This window comes from Thamnophis elegans, chromosome 1 (assembly GCF_009769535.1).
Source record: "Thamnophis elegans isolate rThaEle1 chromosome 1, rThaEle1.pri, whole genome shotgun sequence".
In the NCBI taxonomy this organism is placed as follows: domain Eukaryota; kingdom Metazoa; phylum Chordata; class Lepidosauria; order Squamata; family Colubridae; genus Thamnophis; species Thamnophis elegans.
This window is the reverse complement of record NC_045541.1, coordinates 99,615,882-99,637,868: the sequence shown is the minus strand read 5'-3', so window position 1 is coordinate 99,637,868 and position 21,987 is coordinate 99,615,882. Positions and strand designations below refer to the sequence as shown.

Below are 21,987 nucleotides of genomic sequence, written 5' to 3'. Positions count from 1 at the left end.
TTCATTCTTATTTTTTTTTAATAACCAGAAAGCTATGCTTTTTAGTAACTAACACCAAAGCCCTAGATTTGGAAGGAAGAAAGTACTGTGAGCTGTACAACGTCAGCCACAAAATTGTACGGCACTAGGGAAATTAAGCTACATTACCTAGGTGCCTCCTGAACCCATAGACCAGGTGAGCAAGCGGCTCTTTTACTCACTGTACTTTCTGTGCGAACATAGCCGATGTCTTCAATAGCTCTGATGTTGATGATGTGGATTCCCTTCTCCTCGGCAGGTAATGTGGAGTATTTCTCATTCATCCTCATTGTTGTTTCATTAGAAGCATCTCTGAAATTTTCTGGGAGAAACTCCACCCCATGAAATGAACTGTCAGGGTCTAAAGAAAAGAGAAACAGCTTAGCTTAGAGCTTTTCATGGCATCGCTTTTCCAGCTGGAACATGTCCAGGTCTGCCTCTCCCCCTGCCTTTTGTTTTCTGAAAGGACCTCCCCTGTCTTCTCTCCTTTACGCTCCCCGGCTCTACTCTGAACACTTGTATGCTTTGCCCAGGTTCCTTCTTGGCATTGGCTCAGCTAATCAGCCCTGTAGAAAAGATTCTGTGTCACAATATAGATGCTGCCAGACTCTTTAGACTGCAGTAGCAGCTGAATGAATTGAATGTCTAATTAATTGTTTCACAAACAGCCATTACAAATTCATTGTCCTCAACATACAAACAAATAATAGTAGCATATAAGCAGAACAAAACAGAGACCCACACGGAATATGCTGCATGCTAACTTACCTACACAGCCGTACTGTATAAATAATGTTATAGTCAGAACACGGATTGAGTCAATTCTGTCAATTGTAAAGAATTATGAAATTTGAAACAAGGACAATCTGCCAGCGTGTACACCTGAGCCCCGACTGTTACAAGTGTTAACAAGGTAAGGTGTAAGGCAGAACAAACATATTACATAATGAACAGGAAATCATAAAAAGATGACATGTAAATACTTCAGTAATATAAAGCTGTAACCTATAAAGTAAAAATGAACTTCTAGTAAATTCCAGGATAGGTGTACTTTAAATCCCAACTTTTGTATCACCAGTACAATAGATGCTGGTTTACTTACAAAAGTCTAATAGGGATGCATTATAACACAACCCATTTTTCTCAATTGTTAATATGTTACACTAAACAATACCTCTATTGTGATTTTTTTTTTGAGATTGCCATTACTCCTTTAGTCACTATGTGAGGATAACAGGGTGAGTCAAGGCTCTTCACACCACAAGTAATCTATAATCCTGAATCTTACATTAAGAATGAGGTGGTCTAATGAAGATCCAGAGAAGATTAGACATGCATAACTTGCCTCGCAAGTTATTTTCCCCTATGAAGCACAATGTTTGGGTGACTGCCAGGCAAAGCTAACTATCATGCAAGTATTGGCAGCACATCTCCAACTTTTCTGTATGAAATTCTATGAGCAATTATATTTGGGACTTTCTTGTAGGAACACGATGGAATGCTCTGCAACAGAGGGCAATCTTCATTGTAACATCTGTAGAATGGATACAGCATAAAAAAATCAATAATGAACCCCATCTGCCACAAATAAAAAATTATGACTAGAACACTAATTGAAACTTTTCTCAAATTAAGACTGGAACTGGAACTGACATGTACTTTTGAACCAGCACTTATTATAGTTTTAAAATTCTGGAACAAGTATTACTTGAGCAAAATGTTACGTAAAACACAGTCACGTTTTGAAGTTGAGTTGTTTCCAACTATCTCAGAGAACTTGCAAAGCTTGATAGTAATGGCTCAACAATTAATAAAATTGTAGACGATCAGGTCAAGGATGTTTTTTCCCCCGCTTCTAGTTGAAAATGGTAACTCTGTGTGCTGTATCAAAATCCACTTTGAAAAAGCAGGTAGAACAAACCCCCTAAAAGTTGGATACTGAGGCTAGTTGCAAAACTTTCTGGGCAGGGATAGCCTGACATCAGTTCTATGTGCTCTAGTAACCTCTTGGCTGGATTTCTGCCATGTGTTATATGTGGGGCTATTTTGGAAGTTTTGGAAATCTCAGATAGTCTAAAATAGAGTTGTAATGTTATTAACTGGAGCTGGTCTAATCCATAATATGATATTAAGTTAGTGCTCTGCCAATTGCATTGGCTTTCTCACTCCCTTTTATCCCAGGCCCAATTTAAGACTGTAATGCTAATTTTTAAAGAACTGGTGGCGTGTGGCCAAAGTAGCTCAAGGAATGCTCCTGCTTATGCACTAACCTGATGAATTAAATGCAGGAGATTTACACAATTTTATAAAGAGGATGTTTGTGGAATTCTTGAAAGAGAAGAAACTTTATTCTAAATATCCCAGGCGTGCAGAAGTAATCAGCTTGTTTCGTTGAGTTAATACTTTTAATATAATAAAGGTAAAGGTTCCCCTCGCACATATATGCTAATTGTTCCCAACTCTAGGGGGTTGTTCTCATCTTGGTTTCAAAGCCAAAGAGCCAGTACTGTCTAAAGACATCTCCGTGGTCATGTGGACTGCATGATTAAACATCGATGGCGCACAGAACGCTGGGACCAAAGGTGGTCCCTATTTTTCTACTTGCATTTTTACATGCTTTTCAACTTCTAGGTTGGCAGAAGCTGGGACAAGTAATGGGAGCTCACTCCGTTATGTGGCGCTAGGGATTTGAACCGCTGAACTGCCAACCTTCTAATCGACAAGCTCAGCATCTTAGCCAATGAGCCCTTTTTAACATAATATGAATACATAAAACAAATTAACTGAATAATTTGCAGTTTCATAGGTACCAAATTGATGTAGGAAAATATTAATCCATCATTTGTATCCACAATTATTTTACACTAGAGCAATACTATATTTAAATAAACTGAAAACAAAATACTGGTAATTTGCTTAGATAACTCTGAAACTAAACTCTCATCCAAAGCAAGTTCACCCTCTGGCAGAGAAACCAAACCATTTCTTCTTCTAGATCCATTATACTTTGACTTGAAAGAGATTTCTTTCTCTCTCCCTCCCTCCTATCGGCAACAGAAAAAAATCAATTACAAATGCTTTGTGGATTGTTTCCATACAATGGATGTAAAAGCTGACCTGTGATCCCTGTTGGAAAGATGTAAAGATGTAAGGAGACAGCCACGCTTCGACATACTTGCCTCTGAACTTTATCTGGTGTAATATTGGTACATTATTATTGGGTTAAACTGGAGCTCTCCAGTTGTCCCTAATTCCAATGAACATGCAAACAACATTTTGGATTATGATTCAGGTGCATATTTAGTTATTATTTATTATCTTAAATACATCCCAGAAATAATGGCTCGGTGAACATATATAAACTGGACCTTGGTATTGTATTTGATTGACATAAATTATATTTGTAGTATTATGAATAAATTTTAATCATAACAAGATTATGTGGGTTAACCTAAATAAAGTAACATCCCATCCAAATCCTTTCAGAATCAACTCAAAAAAGCTGCATGAACAAATTTTTGAGAATAAATTCATTTGGAAATAAGAATGTATAATTGGATTGCTTGACTGCTATCCTATATATACTTGAAGAGAAGATAATATCTGTAATATCAATCTGTAGCTCAGAATTGAACTATAGAGTCCTTGATAGCAATAGCAATAGCAGTTAGACTTATATACCGCTTCATAGGGCTTTCAGCCCCCTCTAAGCGGTTTACGGAGTCAGCATATTGCCCCCAACAATCCGAGTCCTCATTTTACCCACCTCGGAAGGATGGAAGGCTGAGTCAACCCTGAGCCGGTGAGATTTGAACTGCCGAACTGCAGTTAGCAGTCAGCTGAAGTGGCCTGCAGTACTGCACTCTAACCACTGCGCCACCTCGGCTCTCACATTCTGAATGTACCAGTGATAGTTCTTCAAGTATGCAGACTTCTTGATGCTCTCTTACCTTTGTTATTTGCTTGTAGATATTTCATTACCTAACTAGATAACATCATCAGACGATGCTATCTAACCAGGTAATGAAATGTATGCAAGCAGAAACAAAGCTATAACAGCATCAAGAAGTCTGCATACTTGAAGAACTATCACTGGTACATTCAGAATATTAATCACATAATTTAACCAAAAGCAATATTTTAATAAGATCACTTGTACTGAAAGTTCAAACATTATGATAATTAAGAAATGTTTTCATTATTGCTTAACTATGTGGAAAGATCTACTACTGAAGACTTAAGAAATCTTACCAGTAAATTCTTTGTGCCTTGAGCTTATTCCAGAAGTTACAGTTAAATTGACTGGAATTAACAAGCATTGTGATCTATTTGGGGAATGTTGTATTGTATTTTGAATAAATTAAATGTTAATTTCAATGTTGTTGTTAGTTGCAAAGTCATATGTGACCCATCACGACCACATTGACGATGTTCCTCTAAGCCTTCCTGTCCTCTACCATCCCCCGGAGTCCATTTAAGCTCATGCCAATTGCTTCAGTGACTCCATCCAGCCCCCACATTCTCTGTCTTTCCATTCTTCTTTTGTCCTCAATCATTCCCAGGATTAGGCTCTTCTCTAGTGAGTCCTTCTTTCTCATTCGGTGGCCAAAGTATTTGAGTAATTTCAATGTTACAGTAACTTTTTAAATGGGGCATGTTACTTAATTCAAAATTAAACACAATTATGTATAAAGTATCTTTCTAAAACATCTAGTTTAATCATTTTGTTTTCTCAATCAAATAACACATTTGATAATGTGTTATTTTTAGAATACAGCAGTGCCAAAGAAATAATGACCAGTAGTTGTTCTCTATTTACAAATGTGTGTGTTTTTGTGTGTGTGCGTGCGCACACACACACAGAGTATATATAGATTCTTAACATTCTTTAGTATTCTTAATAAGTAAAAATTGTACAAATTTTTAGGTGCAAGGAAGTAAACTATAAACATTTCATTCAATTATTGTAAACTGAAGCACTGTAAGATTAAGTAAATTTCCAGAACCACACAGGAAATTTTTGTTAGAGTCAAGTATTTGCTCAATCCGTGAACACTCAATCCATCATTTTAATATCTACACTTCCTCTTTTCTCACTTACTTTATGATTTGAACCGCCAAACTGCCAACCTTTCTGATTGACAAGCTCAGCGTCGTCTTAGCCACTGAGCCACCGTGTCCCCTTTTATATTCCATAGGTAAAGGTAAAGGTTCCCCTTGCACATATGTGCTAGTTGTTCCCGTTTATATTCCACAAATATTGTAAAATAAAAAGTGTAGTTTGGACTTCATATGTGCTTGTTCCATCAAAACCAACTAAAATTGCTAATGACTGATCCTTCCTCATTTTTATCAGCCATTCACTCATGTCAAACCCTTGGCCACTTAATGGATCAGCACTCACCATGATTCTCTGTCTTAGTCATCCTGGTGTCATTCTTTATATTGTCCAGACAATAGGTGGCCTCTTCTCCTTTTTCCACTGATCACTCCCACCATGATTGACTTTTCGAGTGAGTCAGCTTGCATGACATGATCAAAGTATGATAGCCTCTGTTTGGCAATCTTGGTTTCAAGTGATATTGAAGTGATCCTTCCTATGCTTATTGAACTAGCCTTATGAGAAGGAGAAAGAAGTTTGATGAGGGCTTGAAGGAAAGATGGCTAGCCTGGTGAGCGTGATTAAGCCTACAGGTTAGAGCAGGGGTGTCTAACTCAAAGCTCCAGGCCTGGATTCAGCCCATGGGATACTTAGATCTGGCCCTCAGGGCAACCCTGGAAAACAGCGAAGGATAACCTTAGCTTTAGTTTGGCAACTTCAATAAGTGTAGCTTACTAGGTAGGGAGAACAGCAGCAAAAAAATACTATTGTGAGTCCTAACACAGGGAAAAGAATCCCTACTAATATTAAATGATCACAGTTGTCATAGCATCCTTCTCAGAGGCCACTCATCAACAATATTCACTTTTGGATTACAATTCATGATTGAACATCTTAATGTTTTTCTATAATAAAAAGTGGTAAGTCCTAAGCAAGCATGTGAGGGCCTCATGGAAAGAAAAATAGCAAAGATATATGATCTCTGTAGTAGTAACCATAGGTGGGTTGTTCCCAGTTTGGCCCGGATCAGCCAAACTGGTAGTAGCGGCAGCGGGAGGCTCCGTCTACCCGCATGCGGGAGTGTGCCCAAACCAGTAGTAACAAAATTGGCAACCCACCACTGGTGGTAACCATCTTATAAATGTCTTCATCATTAAGACGGTATAGCAATAGCAATAGCAATAGCAGTTAGACTTATATACTGCTTCATAGGGCTTTCAGCCCTCTCTAAGCGGTTTACAGAGTCAGCATATTGCCCCCAACAACAATCCGGGTCCTCATTTTACCCACCTCGGAAGGATGGAAGGCTGAGTCAACCCTGAGCCGGTGAGATTTGAACAGCCGAACTGCAGAACTGCAGTCAGCTGAAGTAGCCTGCAGTGCTGCATTTAACCACTGCGCCACCTTGGTATGTAGATAAGGCATAGCAATTAGAGATAAGAGAGATAGAGATTAAAATAGCTCTCCTCAATCAGCTTGGCTGCAGAAAGCTAATGGAAAGCCAATCATATTGTCCACTGAATATAAACTGTATTACATGTAATGTACAAACGGATCAATATACATTATTTATAAGTATTTTCAAATATTTTAAGTATCCTCTGAAGAAACAAGAGATATTAAATTAAGTTGGAAGCGGAATAGTATTTTCTCAGGGATTTATAGAACACACATCATAATGATGCTTCAGAAATGCTTCAAAACCTTGCTGTTCCTCCAGGCTTTGGGGTAAGGTAGTTGTTGAGCTCCTATAAATTGTTTTTATTGTTATGTATGGCTTTCCCTTCTGGACACATATGATGTGCTCCATAATTTTTATTATCCTTTGTTTTTAAAGAAAACTGTTTTTTAGTAAGGTGGCCTCTAAACTCCATAAATAAATAACTAGACACTTTGATCCCAGGCTTTCTCCCTGAAGCAGGTAAGAGATTATAAGATTTTTTCATGCATATGCTTGGAAATAATTTGATGCTTAGACAATGATGCGCCTTGAGTTTAAACATCAGGGAATAAAAAAACAGATGATGCAGAATAATTGCTGTTTCCTATGCATGTTATTTCTTTAGACTGCCAAAAGATTTTGCTACAGTTCTTCACCAATATGCTAATACCTAAATTGAAGGTTGCCAACCTGATGTTCATCAGATTTGAACATATATGTCCAAATAACAATAGGATTAACAATTAAGGATTATAGAAGTTTATTCAATCAATTTATATGGTTGACCACTTCAACAATGAGTCTTAGAGTTGCAGTCCAGCGCGTGAACACACACACACCCACACACACACCCACAGACACACCCACACCCACACTTTCAGTCTTAACAAATTGCATCTTAAACTGGGGAGACATAAAAGCATCAGGTTGTCTACCATGGCCTGAGCTGCACCAACTCATCCAGAATACAAATCCTTCTCTTGATTTTCCCAGCAACAATAACCCACACAATCTCTCAAAATTCCAATTTATCCACTGGCCTAAAATATTAGGCTCTAAACCTTTCCTTTTAAAGAGAATATGTGCTTCCTATTTTGTCCATCATATGCCTTTTCCAATTTGCTTTTTCTAGTTCACTTTATATAGCTCATGCTAGTTGCTCTAATTAACTTCTTATATAAAGTTGTGGTCCCTGAAATGTTCCGCTTTCATTGAATAGTCTTTCCCAACTTGCATCTCTCCAGAAATCCGCGCCAGTATAGCCATCAACTGTATTGGCAGGTAGTCTAAAAATTATAATTCCAAACATCTGGAAGACTGCACTAAACTGAGTATGGGAATGTAGGCCTATTATAAAATCTAAAGAAGATTCTGGATTTAAGGGATGGATGAAAAAATGTTCTATTAAAAGGATCAAAGCAAATATGTATTTTTGTACCTTCCAACAAACAAATACAAACACATACAAGAGAACAATAAACAATTCAGGTTATACAATTAGAACAAGCAGTTATGGTGTGCCGAATAGATTGCTTCATTTAAATGGCAGTGACATAAACTATGGACTTTCAGAAACATTCTTCAAAGATTGTGTGTGTGTGTGTCCTCTCTTTGTCCTTTGCTTACTTTTCTAATATATCAGCAACTTGCCTAATTTAAATGCAACTGTACCTAGAAATGCAAAATTTTCTTTGTTTAAAAAATGATAAAGTAACCAAAAAAGAAATTAAACAATCTCCTTAATGTAAACTACCAGGAAAACTGTAATAAGGCCTGCCTCTTGTCAAAAGTTATTAGAGAACAACTGTGACAGACTTTTCCCCAAAAAGACATCGCTTGTACATAGGACATACTTAAGGCCTGTCAGTGATTTTCCTCTGTTGATAGGTCTGCCTATTCTTAATATACACATCCTTTTATATTTGAATTAATCTAGTGCATTGTGCAGAACAGTGATTTATTTGCTGAAGGAAATAACATGGCTTTCCAGTACCTAAATTTGATTGCACATTACAGTTTTTTGTTTACTGAGATTATAAAAGAGCAAGGTCTTAAACTAAAACCAGTCTCCTTATATTTTTCTTCCTTTTACATAAGAACTAAAGTCAATTTTGTTTCTAACAGCAGCTAGCTAGTCTAGCAAGACATGGTGGATGTGCTCTTTTGATTGTACCATTAACTGGGTAATCAAAATTTGATTGATTTTGAAAGCACAAAATCCTTGCCATAGTGAATAAACACTCCCCTGCAAGTTCATTTTGTTTGCTCTCAAATTACTAACAGTCAAATTTACCCAAAGTCCCAATAGTTTTGCAGCTTGTGGGAACAATAATCATCATCTAAACTGTACATGAGGATTGGGTCTAGCCAGTTTGGTGCAGTGGTTAAGGTACCAGACCAGAAACTGGGAGTCTGAATTCTAGTCCCACTTTAGGCACAAGCTGGTAACCTTGGTCCAATCACTTTCTCTCAATCTTAGGAATTCGGCAAATTACTCCTAAAAAACCTTGCCTTGAAAATTATGGGGACTTGTCCAAGCAGTATTCGAGAATTGGACATGATTGAACAGAAGAATAAGAAAAAACTAAACATATAACATATCTGGCAAACTGAAAACATCTGAACATGGGAAGTTGAGATGAAGTTGTTCTGTACTATAATTAAAAAGGAAATTGTGCCAAATGAAAAGTTTACTGGAGGAGAAATGTTTTGAAATTCCTCATGGGACTGATCTCAATTGCGAATATTCTTTTACAAAGCTCCTACAATTGGGTACCCAGGCATAAAGTTTTTAAGAATCCCAATTTTTTAAACAGAGGAAAAATAAGATCTGAATGCAATTGTTAGGATAAGCAGAGAACTTGGCAGTGACGTGCGGTGAAGTTTATGGCTGGTGAGGCAGTCCTCTTCCCCTGCACCCCACTGATTAAAGCGCTTTCTTTCGCCCGTAGCAGAGCTCAGCCGGGTGAAAGGAAGCGCTTTAGTCAGTGGGATCCCTGAGCATTCTCTCCTCTCTCCCGGCACCCCACTGATTAAAGCGCTTTCTTTCGCCTGCCTGAGCCTTTTTCCTTTTAATTTTTTTTTTCTTTTCATGATGACAGTGGTGAGGCCCTGCCTCCCCTGACTGTACTTCACTGGAACTTGGTATATTCATATCTATCCCATTTCAAAAGAATTCATGTGAATCAACAAAGAAAGGGTTTTCTAAGAAGCACAGGATGTTGCTATCCATGCCATCATTCACAAATTAACTTTACTCACAATACTGAGGACTATCTCAAGAAACATATAAGTAAATTTATGTTTAACATCTATAGCAATGCTAATCAGATACTACGTTAAGTCACTGTTAAGTAAAGAAGAGAAAAGACAAAAATTAGCTATTCTTTCAGTTCCTATATAATAAATGGATCAGGGAATTCTAAGAGTTGTATTCAACTCTCCCACCAAAATCACATTTTGATGATATGTAAACACATTCTTAAATTTGTGCTTTCCCTTCTTCCCCTCATTTCCCCTTGTACAAGTAATTCATTATTTCCCCCCAGTGCCTTCCAGTCCTGATTCACACACAAATGAAAATCAATATTTTTATTTTATTTTATCTATTTTCTCAAGCATGAATTAGATTATATATATTTTGCTGATTTTATCTGTGGTGCCTTTGATGTAAGGGAGAAGGGTCAAAGGTCATCAAAGGCACCACAGATAAAATCAGCAAAATTCTCCACCAACACAATATCAAGACAGCCTTCAACACTGACCAAAAAATAGCCAACATCTTAAGAAACCCCAAAGACAAAATCCAGCTAGGAAACCAAGGAGTCTACGAAATACCATGCAAAATCTGCCCTGCAACATACATAGGACAAACGAATAGGAGAATAAATGCACACATTGCAGAACACAAGCATGCAGTAAGAAAAAAAGAAAAAACTTCCTTTTCCAGCTCCTTAGAGCTACAGGACATGAAATTAATTTTGAAGGAACCAGGTTAATCTCCAAAACTGAACACTTCAACAAGAAAATAATTATGGAACCTATTGAAATAGAGAAACGTCCCCACAACATGAATAAATGTGACAGTACCTTCCGCCTACCAGACATCTGGAAACCAGCCCTAGTCAACAAACGAGTCCCACCCACCACCCATGCCGTTACAACACGAAACAACAACGGACACACAGCCAGCATCAATCAACACCAATCTACCAATCATGATACAACCACACGACCAATCATTCCCCTTACTGAAACAAAGCCAGCAGTCCACACATTCCCACCAAGATATATATATATATATATATATATATATATATATATATATATATGTGTGTGTGTGTGTGTGTGTGTGTGTGTTGTGTGTTTATTTGTGCTGATAAATAAATAAAGGGAGAATATATATATATATATATATATATATATATATATATATATATATATATATATATATATATATATACATGATTATGAATACATGAAATGGATACAAATACAAGGGAATATTAGGACAGGGACGGCAGGCACTCTGGTGTGTTTATGCACATCCCTTAAAGACCTCTTAGGAATGGGGAGAGGTCGACAGTAGACAATCTAAGGATAAAGTTTTGGGGATTTGGGGAAGAAACCACATTGTCAGGTAGTGCATTCCAGGTATTGACAATTCTGTTACTGAAGTCGTATTTTCTGCAATCAAGTTTGGCGCGATCTATCATAGGTTTGTATCTATTGTGAGCTCATGTGTTGTTGCAGTTGAAGCTGAAGTATTCATTGACAGGTAGGGCATTGTAGCATATAATTTTATGTACTACGCTTAGGTTGGATCGGAGACAGTAAAGTTCTATGTTGTCTGTTCTAATGCAAGTATTACACTGCCTATTAATATTTTAAATAAATATGTTCATCTTACAACATTATCAAACAAAATTATGCATAATTACAAAAATCAGTGAAATGATGATTTGATCCCAAACACCATTCATTTGCACAACAATAGCAATAGCACTTAGATTTATATACTGCTTCATAGTGCTTTACAGCCCTCTCTAAGCTGTTTACAGAGTTAGCATATTGCCCCTAACAGTCTGGATTCTCATTCTACTTCGGAAAAATGGAAGGCTGAGTCAATTTTGAGCCAGACAGGATTGAACTGGTGGTAGTCGGCCTGATAATAATTGCCATATTTAACTGAGCACTTTTCAAACAAGTGTAGTTCTTGTGAATCAGGCATGCTACAACTAATAGTATATACCTCTCTGCTTATTATATTGCCTAAAGAGATTCACAAATATTCATGTGTACATTGTTCACAACCATTTTCACATATCTAGATTCACTATTCAGAATATTAATGCATATTCTGAAAGCAAAATTTTGAATTCTCAGAATATTGATCTTTACAAAAACTGATTTTTCAGCAGAGGTCCTGAAAATCAGGATAAGAAAGATAATGATGAGATATAAGCTAAAAATTGACTTGACACATTGGCTAGTACCTTCAGCCAAGGCAGCCTATTTTACAATGTTTTCTTTCTCTACATAGCAGGCACACACAATCAACACATATAAATTGCATATAGTACTGTATTCTATCACTTTAATTTCTGGCTTTTTAGTTTCCTTTAGAAAAGTTCATTCCAGCCAAGCAGGGAAGCAGATGCACTAAAATAATGAAACTGCTCCAAATCTTATTCATGTTCCGGATAGACTACAAACTTCCAGTCCCCTGTTTATACAAACATGCATATCCTTCTTGAGCATATGTCACTGTTTTATCTCCATTTCTGTTAAAAATAAAATATGAAGTCTTCCAAAGTAGTGGTAAGGAAAGGATAGAAAACACAGAAATAGCTCAGAAGTGGAAAGCATGCATATCTAAATCAAAGAATAAATCAATTAATAAACTTGTTATTCAGGAGAAAAAGCCAAAATATGATTTCAACTAAATTTAGCCTGATATGGGCATATCTCTCTAAAATAATATCAAGTCAGTCATCTTATCAGAGAATTCTGCAAATTGTAGTCCAGTGTAGTATCTGGAGACAGAAGCTTGGGAAAGACTAAACAATAAAATTCAAATTCTTTTGTTTGCTATTACTGAGTCTTGTGAACATAGGATAGGAAAATTGAAAATTCGTGACAGATGAAAGGATTGTTCTCTTCATAAACATTTAGCTTAGCCATTTCAATGATGACATCTTACGTTTGGAATCTCCTGCCACCAGCAATTCAAGATGCACCTCGTTAAAATTTTGCTTTTACTAGTGGTTGCAAAGTGAATCAACTTTTAATATTTGTTATTTTAAATATGCCCATTTTAAAAAAAAAAATCCATTTATTACTTTGTGGGACTGAGATACAGGGAGAAGATAAATGCATTTTAATACTGTAGAATAAAGAAATCGTTATGCCAAGAAACTAAGTCAGTGAAGAAAAGAGTGAAGAGGATATGCAATATTCAATGTACTTCCAAGATGGTTGTACAGTATGCAAGCAACAGACTCACAGCTGAGTTAAAGATGAAGGCTCGGTTGAAAAAACTTATATAAATTTCAATATCTGTCCCTGGAAAAATGAGACAACCTTATTTTCTGAGTTTTACCTTATACCTTTGAGATTAAAGAAAGGGAATTGACCTGCCTCGATTTTTCTGTAAGTATATGTCAATGTATACATTAATCAAATTGGAAGTGGTTGACCATGAAAGGATGCTGGAGTCATGGTATACAGGTTTATGAAAATGCCAATATAGTGTATAGCTTTTTTTAAATTAAAAAAATGCAATGTGCATGTTTGGAATTAACAGGGACTAGAAATGTACTGGTAATTGTTGATATGATACCTTTATATAAATCTGTGGTCTGACCGTATTTGGAATATTGTGTAAGTTCTGTTCACCATATCATTAAAAGGTTATATATATTGTACAGAAGTAAAATAATAATAAAGATAAAATCAACATTATTAGGGGCTTGGAACAACTGTTCCATTAAAAACACTACCGTAATTAAAACCTTTTAGCTTGAAACGAAGGAGGAAATGGAAGACGTAACAGAAGGCATTGATAATAGGGAGGGAATTTCCTCATTCACAGTGTTGGAATCTTTAATCATTCTTTAAAATTAAATGTAGATTAGATTCAGGAAATGTTTTCACTCAGCATAGATTTAAACCAGGAAATTTTCTACTAATAGTTGTGGTAATTGTCGCAACTGGTTGGCTTTAAAAGAGACCAAATGCTTTCAGTTGGCCATGGTGAGACCTAGAATCCTGGATTTCATGGGCTTTAGGAGGCCTCTTTTTATATCCTTGATGGAATTAAGTAACAGAAGGATTGAACAAACAATAGAGTTATAAAGGAAATGAAAAACTACAGGTAGTCCTCGACTTACAACAGGTCACTTAGTGACCATTCAAAGTTACAATAGCATTGAAAAAAGTGACTTATGACCGTTTTCACACTTATGACCGTTGCACATCCCCATGCTCCTGTGATTTACATTCAGATGCTTGACAACTGACTCATATTTATGACAGTTGCAGTGTCCTGTGGTCACATGATCACCTTTTGCAATCTTCTGACAAACAAAGTCAATGGGGAAACCAGATTCACTTAACAACTGTGTTACTAATTTAAGAACTGCAGTAATTCACTTAACGTATGTGGCAAGAAAAGCCATAAAATGGGGAAAAACTCACTTTAAAAATTTCTCACTTAGCAACATAAATTTGGGATTCAATTGTTGCCATAAGTTGAGGACTACCTGTATTTCAGAGATGAGAGTTTACAGCAGAGAGTGAGTTTAGCTGCTTTCTTTTCTCTATTATTCAGTTGATCGTCCTCTTCAAAGGTTCGAGACTTAGTTGCAAAGAGAGAAAAGTATCAAACATATTAACATTAAAAACTTAGTCAAGGTAAAACAAAAATAGCAAAGGACGCCATTGAAAAATAGAGAACAAAACTCCATTTTCCAAAACTCCTGCTAGTTTCATCTAGGATCCTGAACGCCTGAACTGTAGCAAAGTTGAGTTGAAAGTAAAGAGTTGACATTGAAGATGAAGAGGGGATATCAGTGCTGTGAGAATGCTGCTTCCCGAGACAGATGGAAGGGGAACATCTCTTTCTGATCATATCAAGAACTTCAGTGGGCTTCTGGGCACCAGTTTTCTCCTGAATAAGCAAGCATCAATAATGCAAAAATTGGAGTGGGTTGGCTTAAAATCATTTTTCTAATTTTATCTGCAACATATTCTTTTATATAAACTGTTCCCTTTTCAAACAAAGGAGATTTTTTTTGCCAGGACAGTCCTCCTATTTTGCAAGAAATAATGAATGCTAAATGGGATTGCTTTTAAAAGACAACTTCAAAACTACTGCCATCTCCTATTAAGCACCGTCTGTCATTAAAGAAGTTGTTACTTGGAATGAGGCCTTAAAATGAACTGATATTTTTTATCCTCAACTTTTGAATATCTAACACATTGCTTTCCCCCTGGCAATGTAGCAGTTGCTTGTTTTCACCAATATGCCTATCCTGTTCAAAGAAGGTAACATCTGCAGTAATAAACCAAGGTTGCAGAAATCTGGATAAACACCAGATAGCAGGAGAAATACAAAAAGTAACAGTGTCTTTCACATGTGTCAAATGCTCTATAATTTATTACTGAAAAATGTATTTTTCAAATAAATAAATAAATTTGAAAAATGGACATCACAACTAAATGATGGATTCTTACACTTGTACTTTATTTTTTTCTATTGGTAAATACATAAGAGTTCCAAGTTGCTTTGTATTCTCACAACTCAACTTGCACACAATATTTTTTCTGCTGTTGTACTATCCTAACATCTTTTGATGCAAGTTTTTGAAATATGTTTTAGAGAGAGAGAATGAGTGAGTGAGAGAGCGAGCTTACATCATCTTCCAAATGAAGTGCTTTGACTCACCTCTCATGGTAAAATGCATTAAGCTCAGGCCCAACCACTTGCCAAATATCATTATTGATAAGGGTAACAAATGTACAGTAAAGTAATGCGTAAATCTTCTCCCATGCTGACATCAGCACAAATCACAGGAAAACAGGATAGACATTCTGCTTGCCTGTTAATAAGCCACATCTCTTTTCTACACTAAAATGCTGTTGGAGGTTGGCACCTTATTAAGTATTAAGGCCTAGAGTTTATTTCTGCATACCTATTACTTAGTACTGAACTCAAAAGTTCACAGAACATGTTTTGAAAGATTAGTTCATACCTTTTACATCCATACTTCCATATCTACAATGTATCTAATGTTATTTAGTTAATGGAAACTTGAAAATTTCTAGAAAATATTTCTCTTTTTAAAGCTGTGAACCTAAAAAAAAAGGGGGGGGGATCCTGAATCATATTTTATTCCCAAATGTGGGTGCAATCTGAAATAGCTAACCTGCTTTCATTAGGAAAACTGTTGGTTCTTAACACAGAATGGTCTGTTAAGAATTAATAACTAGGAGCTAGTTGAAAATATTTCTCTACATTTAAACATATACCTAACCTGCGGAATTCATTTCCCTCTCCAATTTAAAAATCTTTCAAAGAAAGAAAAAAGAGAAAGTAGTTTGTTACTTAAACAGGGCAGAAAAAAGTAAGAACATCTTGAAGAGGAACACAGTATCAGTAAAGACCAAACATGAACTTGTAGTTTTGAGTATGTTTTCATTCAAGCGCATTTTAAGAAGTGAAAAACATAAAAGTGCTGTAAAGCCCTAAATCCTATCTGATTCTAGGAGGACACTGATTTCTTCTAGGGAATTCTAAAACCCACAAAAATGCATATGCAGGTCATACAGCGCAGTGCTTTCTCAATTGTGGTGTTCATACTCTGAAACTACCCACTTCTCCAGAAGGCTAAGTTCACTTCCTTTCTGTTAATATTTCAACATCTAGTTAAGACCAAACCAACCCAGGCTTCTGCTTCCTGAACACATATCTGCATATATCTACATTTCAGTGTAGCTGAGACCGTTCAAGGACAGGTAAAAAGGCTAGAATATTAAGGGTAAAGTGACATTTACCCTTAATATTCCATCTTAAAATGTGACGGGCAACAAAAAGCACTCTGATGTACAGTCTGAAATGATGTCCTTTATACTGTCCTTTATGCTGTGGTTCCAATTTTGCTGGTTTCTTATGGATTTCAACCTTCAATTTGATTGCTCATCTTTTCACCCATTTCTAAGTCTCCTTTTGACTGCTTGGGACGTAGAAATTACAGTGTCCACAGCCCTTTTTTTCTTTTTGAATGTGTTGGTTGATTGGTTAAAGCCTTGAAATTGACCAGTGTGCCACTGAAAGCGCGCAACTGAAAATATAATTGTAATTAGCTCTTGTATTTTTGTAACCTGCCAGGTAGAATTCCTTTCCATTCTCATTATTTTCAGGAAGGAGCTATTTGATCACTACTTCTTCTCACATTACATTCTTAGGGTAATCTTCAGCCTCACATCAATCCACAGAACTTCCTCATATTCCAATTCTTCAACAGGACTTATCCAGTGGCTGCATCTTGGCTAGTCAGATCCGGACACCCACCAGAAGGCAGTCAAACAATAAAAAACTAAACCCATTGCTGCCACTCTGAAATCAATCTGTAGAACAATTGACTGGTCAACCAACAGTTTTAAGGCTCTTTAAAAAAAAGTTCCATTGTTTGACCCTACAGAAAACTCAATTATTTTTAGAAAGAAAATAAAAATGCAGTCTGTAGTGTAATGTAGTGTAATCAAAGAATTATGCATGGCAAACGAAGGTTTTTCACATGCTGAATAGCATTTGGATGAGGCTAGATTTTTACTGAGGGAACCACCAATCATCACCCTTAAAATATGCTAAAACTTTCTGGAAGCAGCTGAACACAAACTCATTCCAACTGTGTAGCAAGGATTATCTTGTGTGGGCAGCAACATTTAAGATATTGGCTTCAGGGTGGAAGGGAAAACTAGCAAAGTAGATACACAGATGCATTGCTTTAAAATCCTCTTCATTTACTAAACAGTGTTGTTCTACTTGTTACACACTGTGAAGCTTGGTACTATATGCTGGTTTCATAGCATTCATTTTAAGCTTGATATAAATAAAATTATACCTCATTAGCCACTCTATTTTGTGGGGCAGAGGTTTGGGATATAAAGAGTTAAATAAATAACATAAACTAAAAATAAGTCACAAGACTCAAGCTCTCTTCCTCCCAAATAAAACAAAAAAACAATGAAGCATTGACCTGGAACTTGTCACAGAAAGGGAAAGTAGCAAAACAAACCAAATTCAGAAGACAGAATAATCAGTATAGCCAGCAGTTAATTGGCACTGAAATTTTCTTCAATGGATTGCTTTTCCAATCCATCTGTACTCCCCAAAATTATCCTCAAATGAATAATCTGTTTCTCTGCAAAGAAGAGAAACTGATTGTCTTATTTAGAAAATAATAGCAATATAGCAGTAGACTTATATACCGCTTCATAGGCCTTTCAGGCCTCTCTAAGCGGTTTACAGAGAGTCAGCATATTGCCCCCAACAATCTGGGTCCTCATTTTACCCACCTCGGAAGGATGGAAGGCTGAGTCAACCCTGAAAATAAGATAACCCAGCTGTAAGGCCATGCCCAATGTTATGGTTCTGCAAAGAAAACCTTAACATAATTATTTCATAAGAAACAGATTCCTAAATAGAGATTTTTAACAGACTAAAGTGCACAGACATGGTGCATACCATTCGTGCCAGATAACCTGAAGGGTCTGTATTGCAGAACAGTCCATAAAGGAATGCATGGATGGAAAGGATAAGAATTCTTATTTATCTTATAAGACACACAAGGTCAGAGAGAGCACAAGAAGGCTGTATATACTTCTAGGGGAGATGGATGAAAAGTCTTTAATCCCTTGACTGCATACAGGAGATTCCAGAGTTCTCTATAATATTAATATGATAATCAAAGCTATCTAATCTTGTTCTGAGATTCTATTTAAACTATTCTACTCAAAAAAATAATTGAAACTATATCAATTCTACCTTTAAAAGTGAAACCATATACAAGATAATCCATTTCCATTTATCCTATAACTTTACAGTTATCAGAAGTTCTCCAGCAATTATTTGTTCTCTAAATAGCTGAGCTTCAATAAAATGATTCCAAATATTGCTTTTGGGTGAAACGAAAGAGGAGGTGGGGTAGTGGTTAGAATACAGTATTGCAGGCTAACTCTGCCCACAATCTGGAGTTCGATACTGACTGGCTCCAGGTTCACTCAGCCTACTATTCTTCCGAGGTTAGTAAAATGAGGATCCAGATTGTTGGGGTAAATATGCTGATGCTAACCTGCTCAGAGAGAGCTGTAAAGCACTATGAGACAATATATAAGTGCTATTGCTATTGATATGGAGTTTTCATCTGAAAGAGCTATATTTTAGTCCAAAGATCTGTCAACCTAGTTATGATCTCTTTAAGGACTAACTTCCTTGACTGTAAGAGCATTTTTTTCCTTTCCCAATGGAGTACAGACTGATTGGAGAACCGCAAATTTCAGGCATTTAATTCCTTTAAAGCAGCAATTGCAACATGAGAAAAGTGAAAAAGAGAAAACTGTTCTTATTAATTTAATGAGAAGCCTGTTCCCTATTATGTACTTCATGTCACCAGTAATGTATTGTGATACATGAGTTTTCTTAAGCTGAAAAAAATTCTTACTGAGAGCATGACCAACTGGAGCCAATTATATTCTTTGCTGGCGCTCATAAAACAAGTAGTTGAACAGCAGTTGTAAGCCTGTGTGGTTACCTAGACCTTTGGATTCTACATCATTTGAAATAGCTCATAAGAACAAACTGGTATATGAGTAAAAATCATAAATATCATTAAGAATATAATTTCTAAAACAATTACTTTCACCAGGCCTTCATTTATTCTACCGTATTATTTTATTTATAATTCATTTTTTCTCCTGTGGAAATAGTCACTATTTAGTTACCCCAGAAGTGAAGTATAGCATGTATTGCTTTAGACAGCTGTGTCATACTTGATACATCCTTTACAATTAATTTATTTGTGTTAATGACCTTTCCATTGAGCACATTAAAATTGGACATATACAAATAGAGGTGGCGCAGTGGTTAGGGTGCAGTACTGCAGGCCACTTCAGCTGACTGTTATCTGCAGTTCAGCGGTTCAAATCTCACCGGCTCAAGGTTGACTCAGCCTTCCATCCTTCCGAGGTGGGTGAAATGAGGACCCAGACTGTGGGGGCGATATGCTGACTCTGTAAACCGCTTAGAGAGGGCTGTAAAGCACTGTGAATCAGTATATAAGTCTAACTGCTATTGCTATATTTGTTTCTAATTTTATGGTGATTTTATTGCCCTGCTTTTGTGTACCTTTGCGTTCTATTTTGCATCTATTGCAGGGGTGTCAAACTCATGGCCTCATGGACTGTGGTTACGTGCTGGCCACCCCCACCCCCGGTTTAGCAAAGAGGCAAAAGTTACAATACATCACATGACAACAATGTGTCATCATGAGTTTGACACCCCTGATCTATTGGATACAATTATTAATATAATTTTATTTCAGGTTATTATTCTAAGAAGAGAATGTCATTAAGTTTCCATTTTTCCTGCTGGTCAAAGATGAGTGATAGCCTCAGTTTAAAATTTATCTAAGCATGGAATGTGGAAATAAACTACATTCTTATTTACTGGCTCTATAATCTGGTCTAATTAGCACTGATACATGTATGCTTTGATTTTTGTTTCAATTTAAAGAATGGGAGATAAGGAACAAAATCTGTAGCATTTCATCATAGTATAACGGCAAGTCTAATCTTACACAATCAGGATGTTACAGATGCAACTGGTAAAAATAAATATGCCAAATATGAGTTTAGCATCGAACAAATTTACTATCATCACTAACACACATCCTGTACCAGACAGTCCAGGGATGTAAGAAAGATATATCACCATATATCATGGGAGAGAAATGTCGAAGTCATATGAATATTTCCAAGATAGGACAAACCCATCAGGTCCATGAGAAGGGGTGTGCTAGGTATCCCATTCAGTAAGGATTGTCATCTGACAGAACCCAAGAGGAGGGCCCTTTTTTGCCACAATATCCACTCTGGTCCTGTCTTTATTGGCCTTCTGGAAAGGCTTGAAGATGTCTTGCCTGGGATCCTGCAGTGGCTGTATTGTCAGCATGTTGGATTGCAGATTTTTTTTTAACATGCCTTTAAATAGGTTTTAATGTTTTGCTATTTTTTGTTGTTTATTTTTATACCAATTTTATGTTTTTAATGCTGTGATCTACTCAGTCATGTATGTGAGATGGGCAGTCGTATAAATTGAACAAACAAATACATAAATATCTGAGCATCCTTCTCAGCTGCTTGCAACTCTCTAGTCTAGAGGGAGTTGCAACTCTCACTTTGAGAACCCCTAGTCTACAACACTGGTATGCTTATTCTATTTGACCTAACAAAAAAATAAATAAAATAAACTTCCTTAGTTTGGCATCTTCCATTTGTGAACTCCAACTTCTGACATTCCCAATCGTTGGTCCTTCTGGCTGGGAACTCTAAAGCCCATAGTCCTACTCAGGCATAAGGATGGCATAACTTAGGGAAAAGCCCTTCAGAGAAACATTTATTGCCATTAGTGTTGTATTTCTTTGGCTGCACAGTGAACTACAGACTACAGAAAATCCTTCACTTTGTTTAGGTCAAAGAGAAAGTCCTGTGCCAGTGGCTATATTAAGCACATTTCACTGATGAAAAAGAGCAAAGTAGACATGATGCTGAACACGCTATTAAAAACAATATCAGCTTTATTTTTAATGGAATCGCAAACATAAGGTTGAAGGGTGGACAGAGGCAGGGTTTAAGTCAGTTATCCTCTATGGCAATTTGACAATACTTGGACATAGTAAAAGGAATGTCCTATTGGCACCATCTGAACTTATTTCTCAAGGTTACAGCTAAAAAGGATGAGATTTTATTTAGGATCATAGCTGGGAAGAGAGGCATTCCTCCTCCCTTCTTTACTGGAGTAGGAAGAAATCACTCCCTTTATTCCTATTAAATACAAAAAAATGTATAAGAAGTATTATGATTATTTCAGCTCTGGTCAATAGTCATCCATCTAATAACCAATTAGAATCAAAGCTGTTATTAGCTTAGTTACTTTTTAAAAATAATTTATTTTTTTCAAAAACCTCATGGGGTCATGAAGGGCTAGAGACTAAATTTATCTTTTAACCTTTTCCGATTGACAGTGATATGACTTTGTGGGTCTGGGGTAAAAGGAAAGCCCACAGTAGTAACTTAGAACAGCAGCCCCCAATCTTTGGGGCACCAGGGCCTGGTTCATGGACAGAGGTTTTTCCACAAACCAGAG

General features: G+C 36.5%; 1 protein-coding gene across 2 annotated transcripts in view; it reads right to left on the bottom strand.

Moving 5' to 3' along the window:
- The window catches only part of ANO1 (anoctamin 1), a 115,441-nt gene that overhangs the window by 76,523 nt on the left and 16,931 nt on the right, over positions 1-21,987 (bottom strand). For both annotated transcript variants that reach the window (XM_032225385.1, XM_032225376.1), the window contains exon 2: positions 201-379. In XM_032225385.1, the coding sequence (XP_032081276.1) occupies positions 201-379 (179 nt within the window). The remainder of the gene's footprint in view (positions 1-200; positions 380-21,987) is intronic.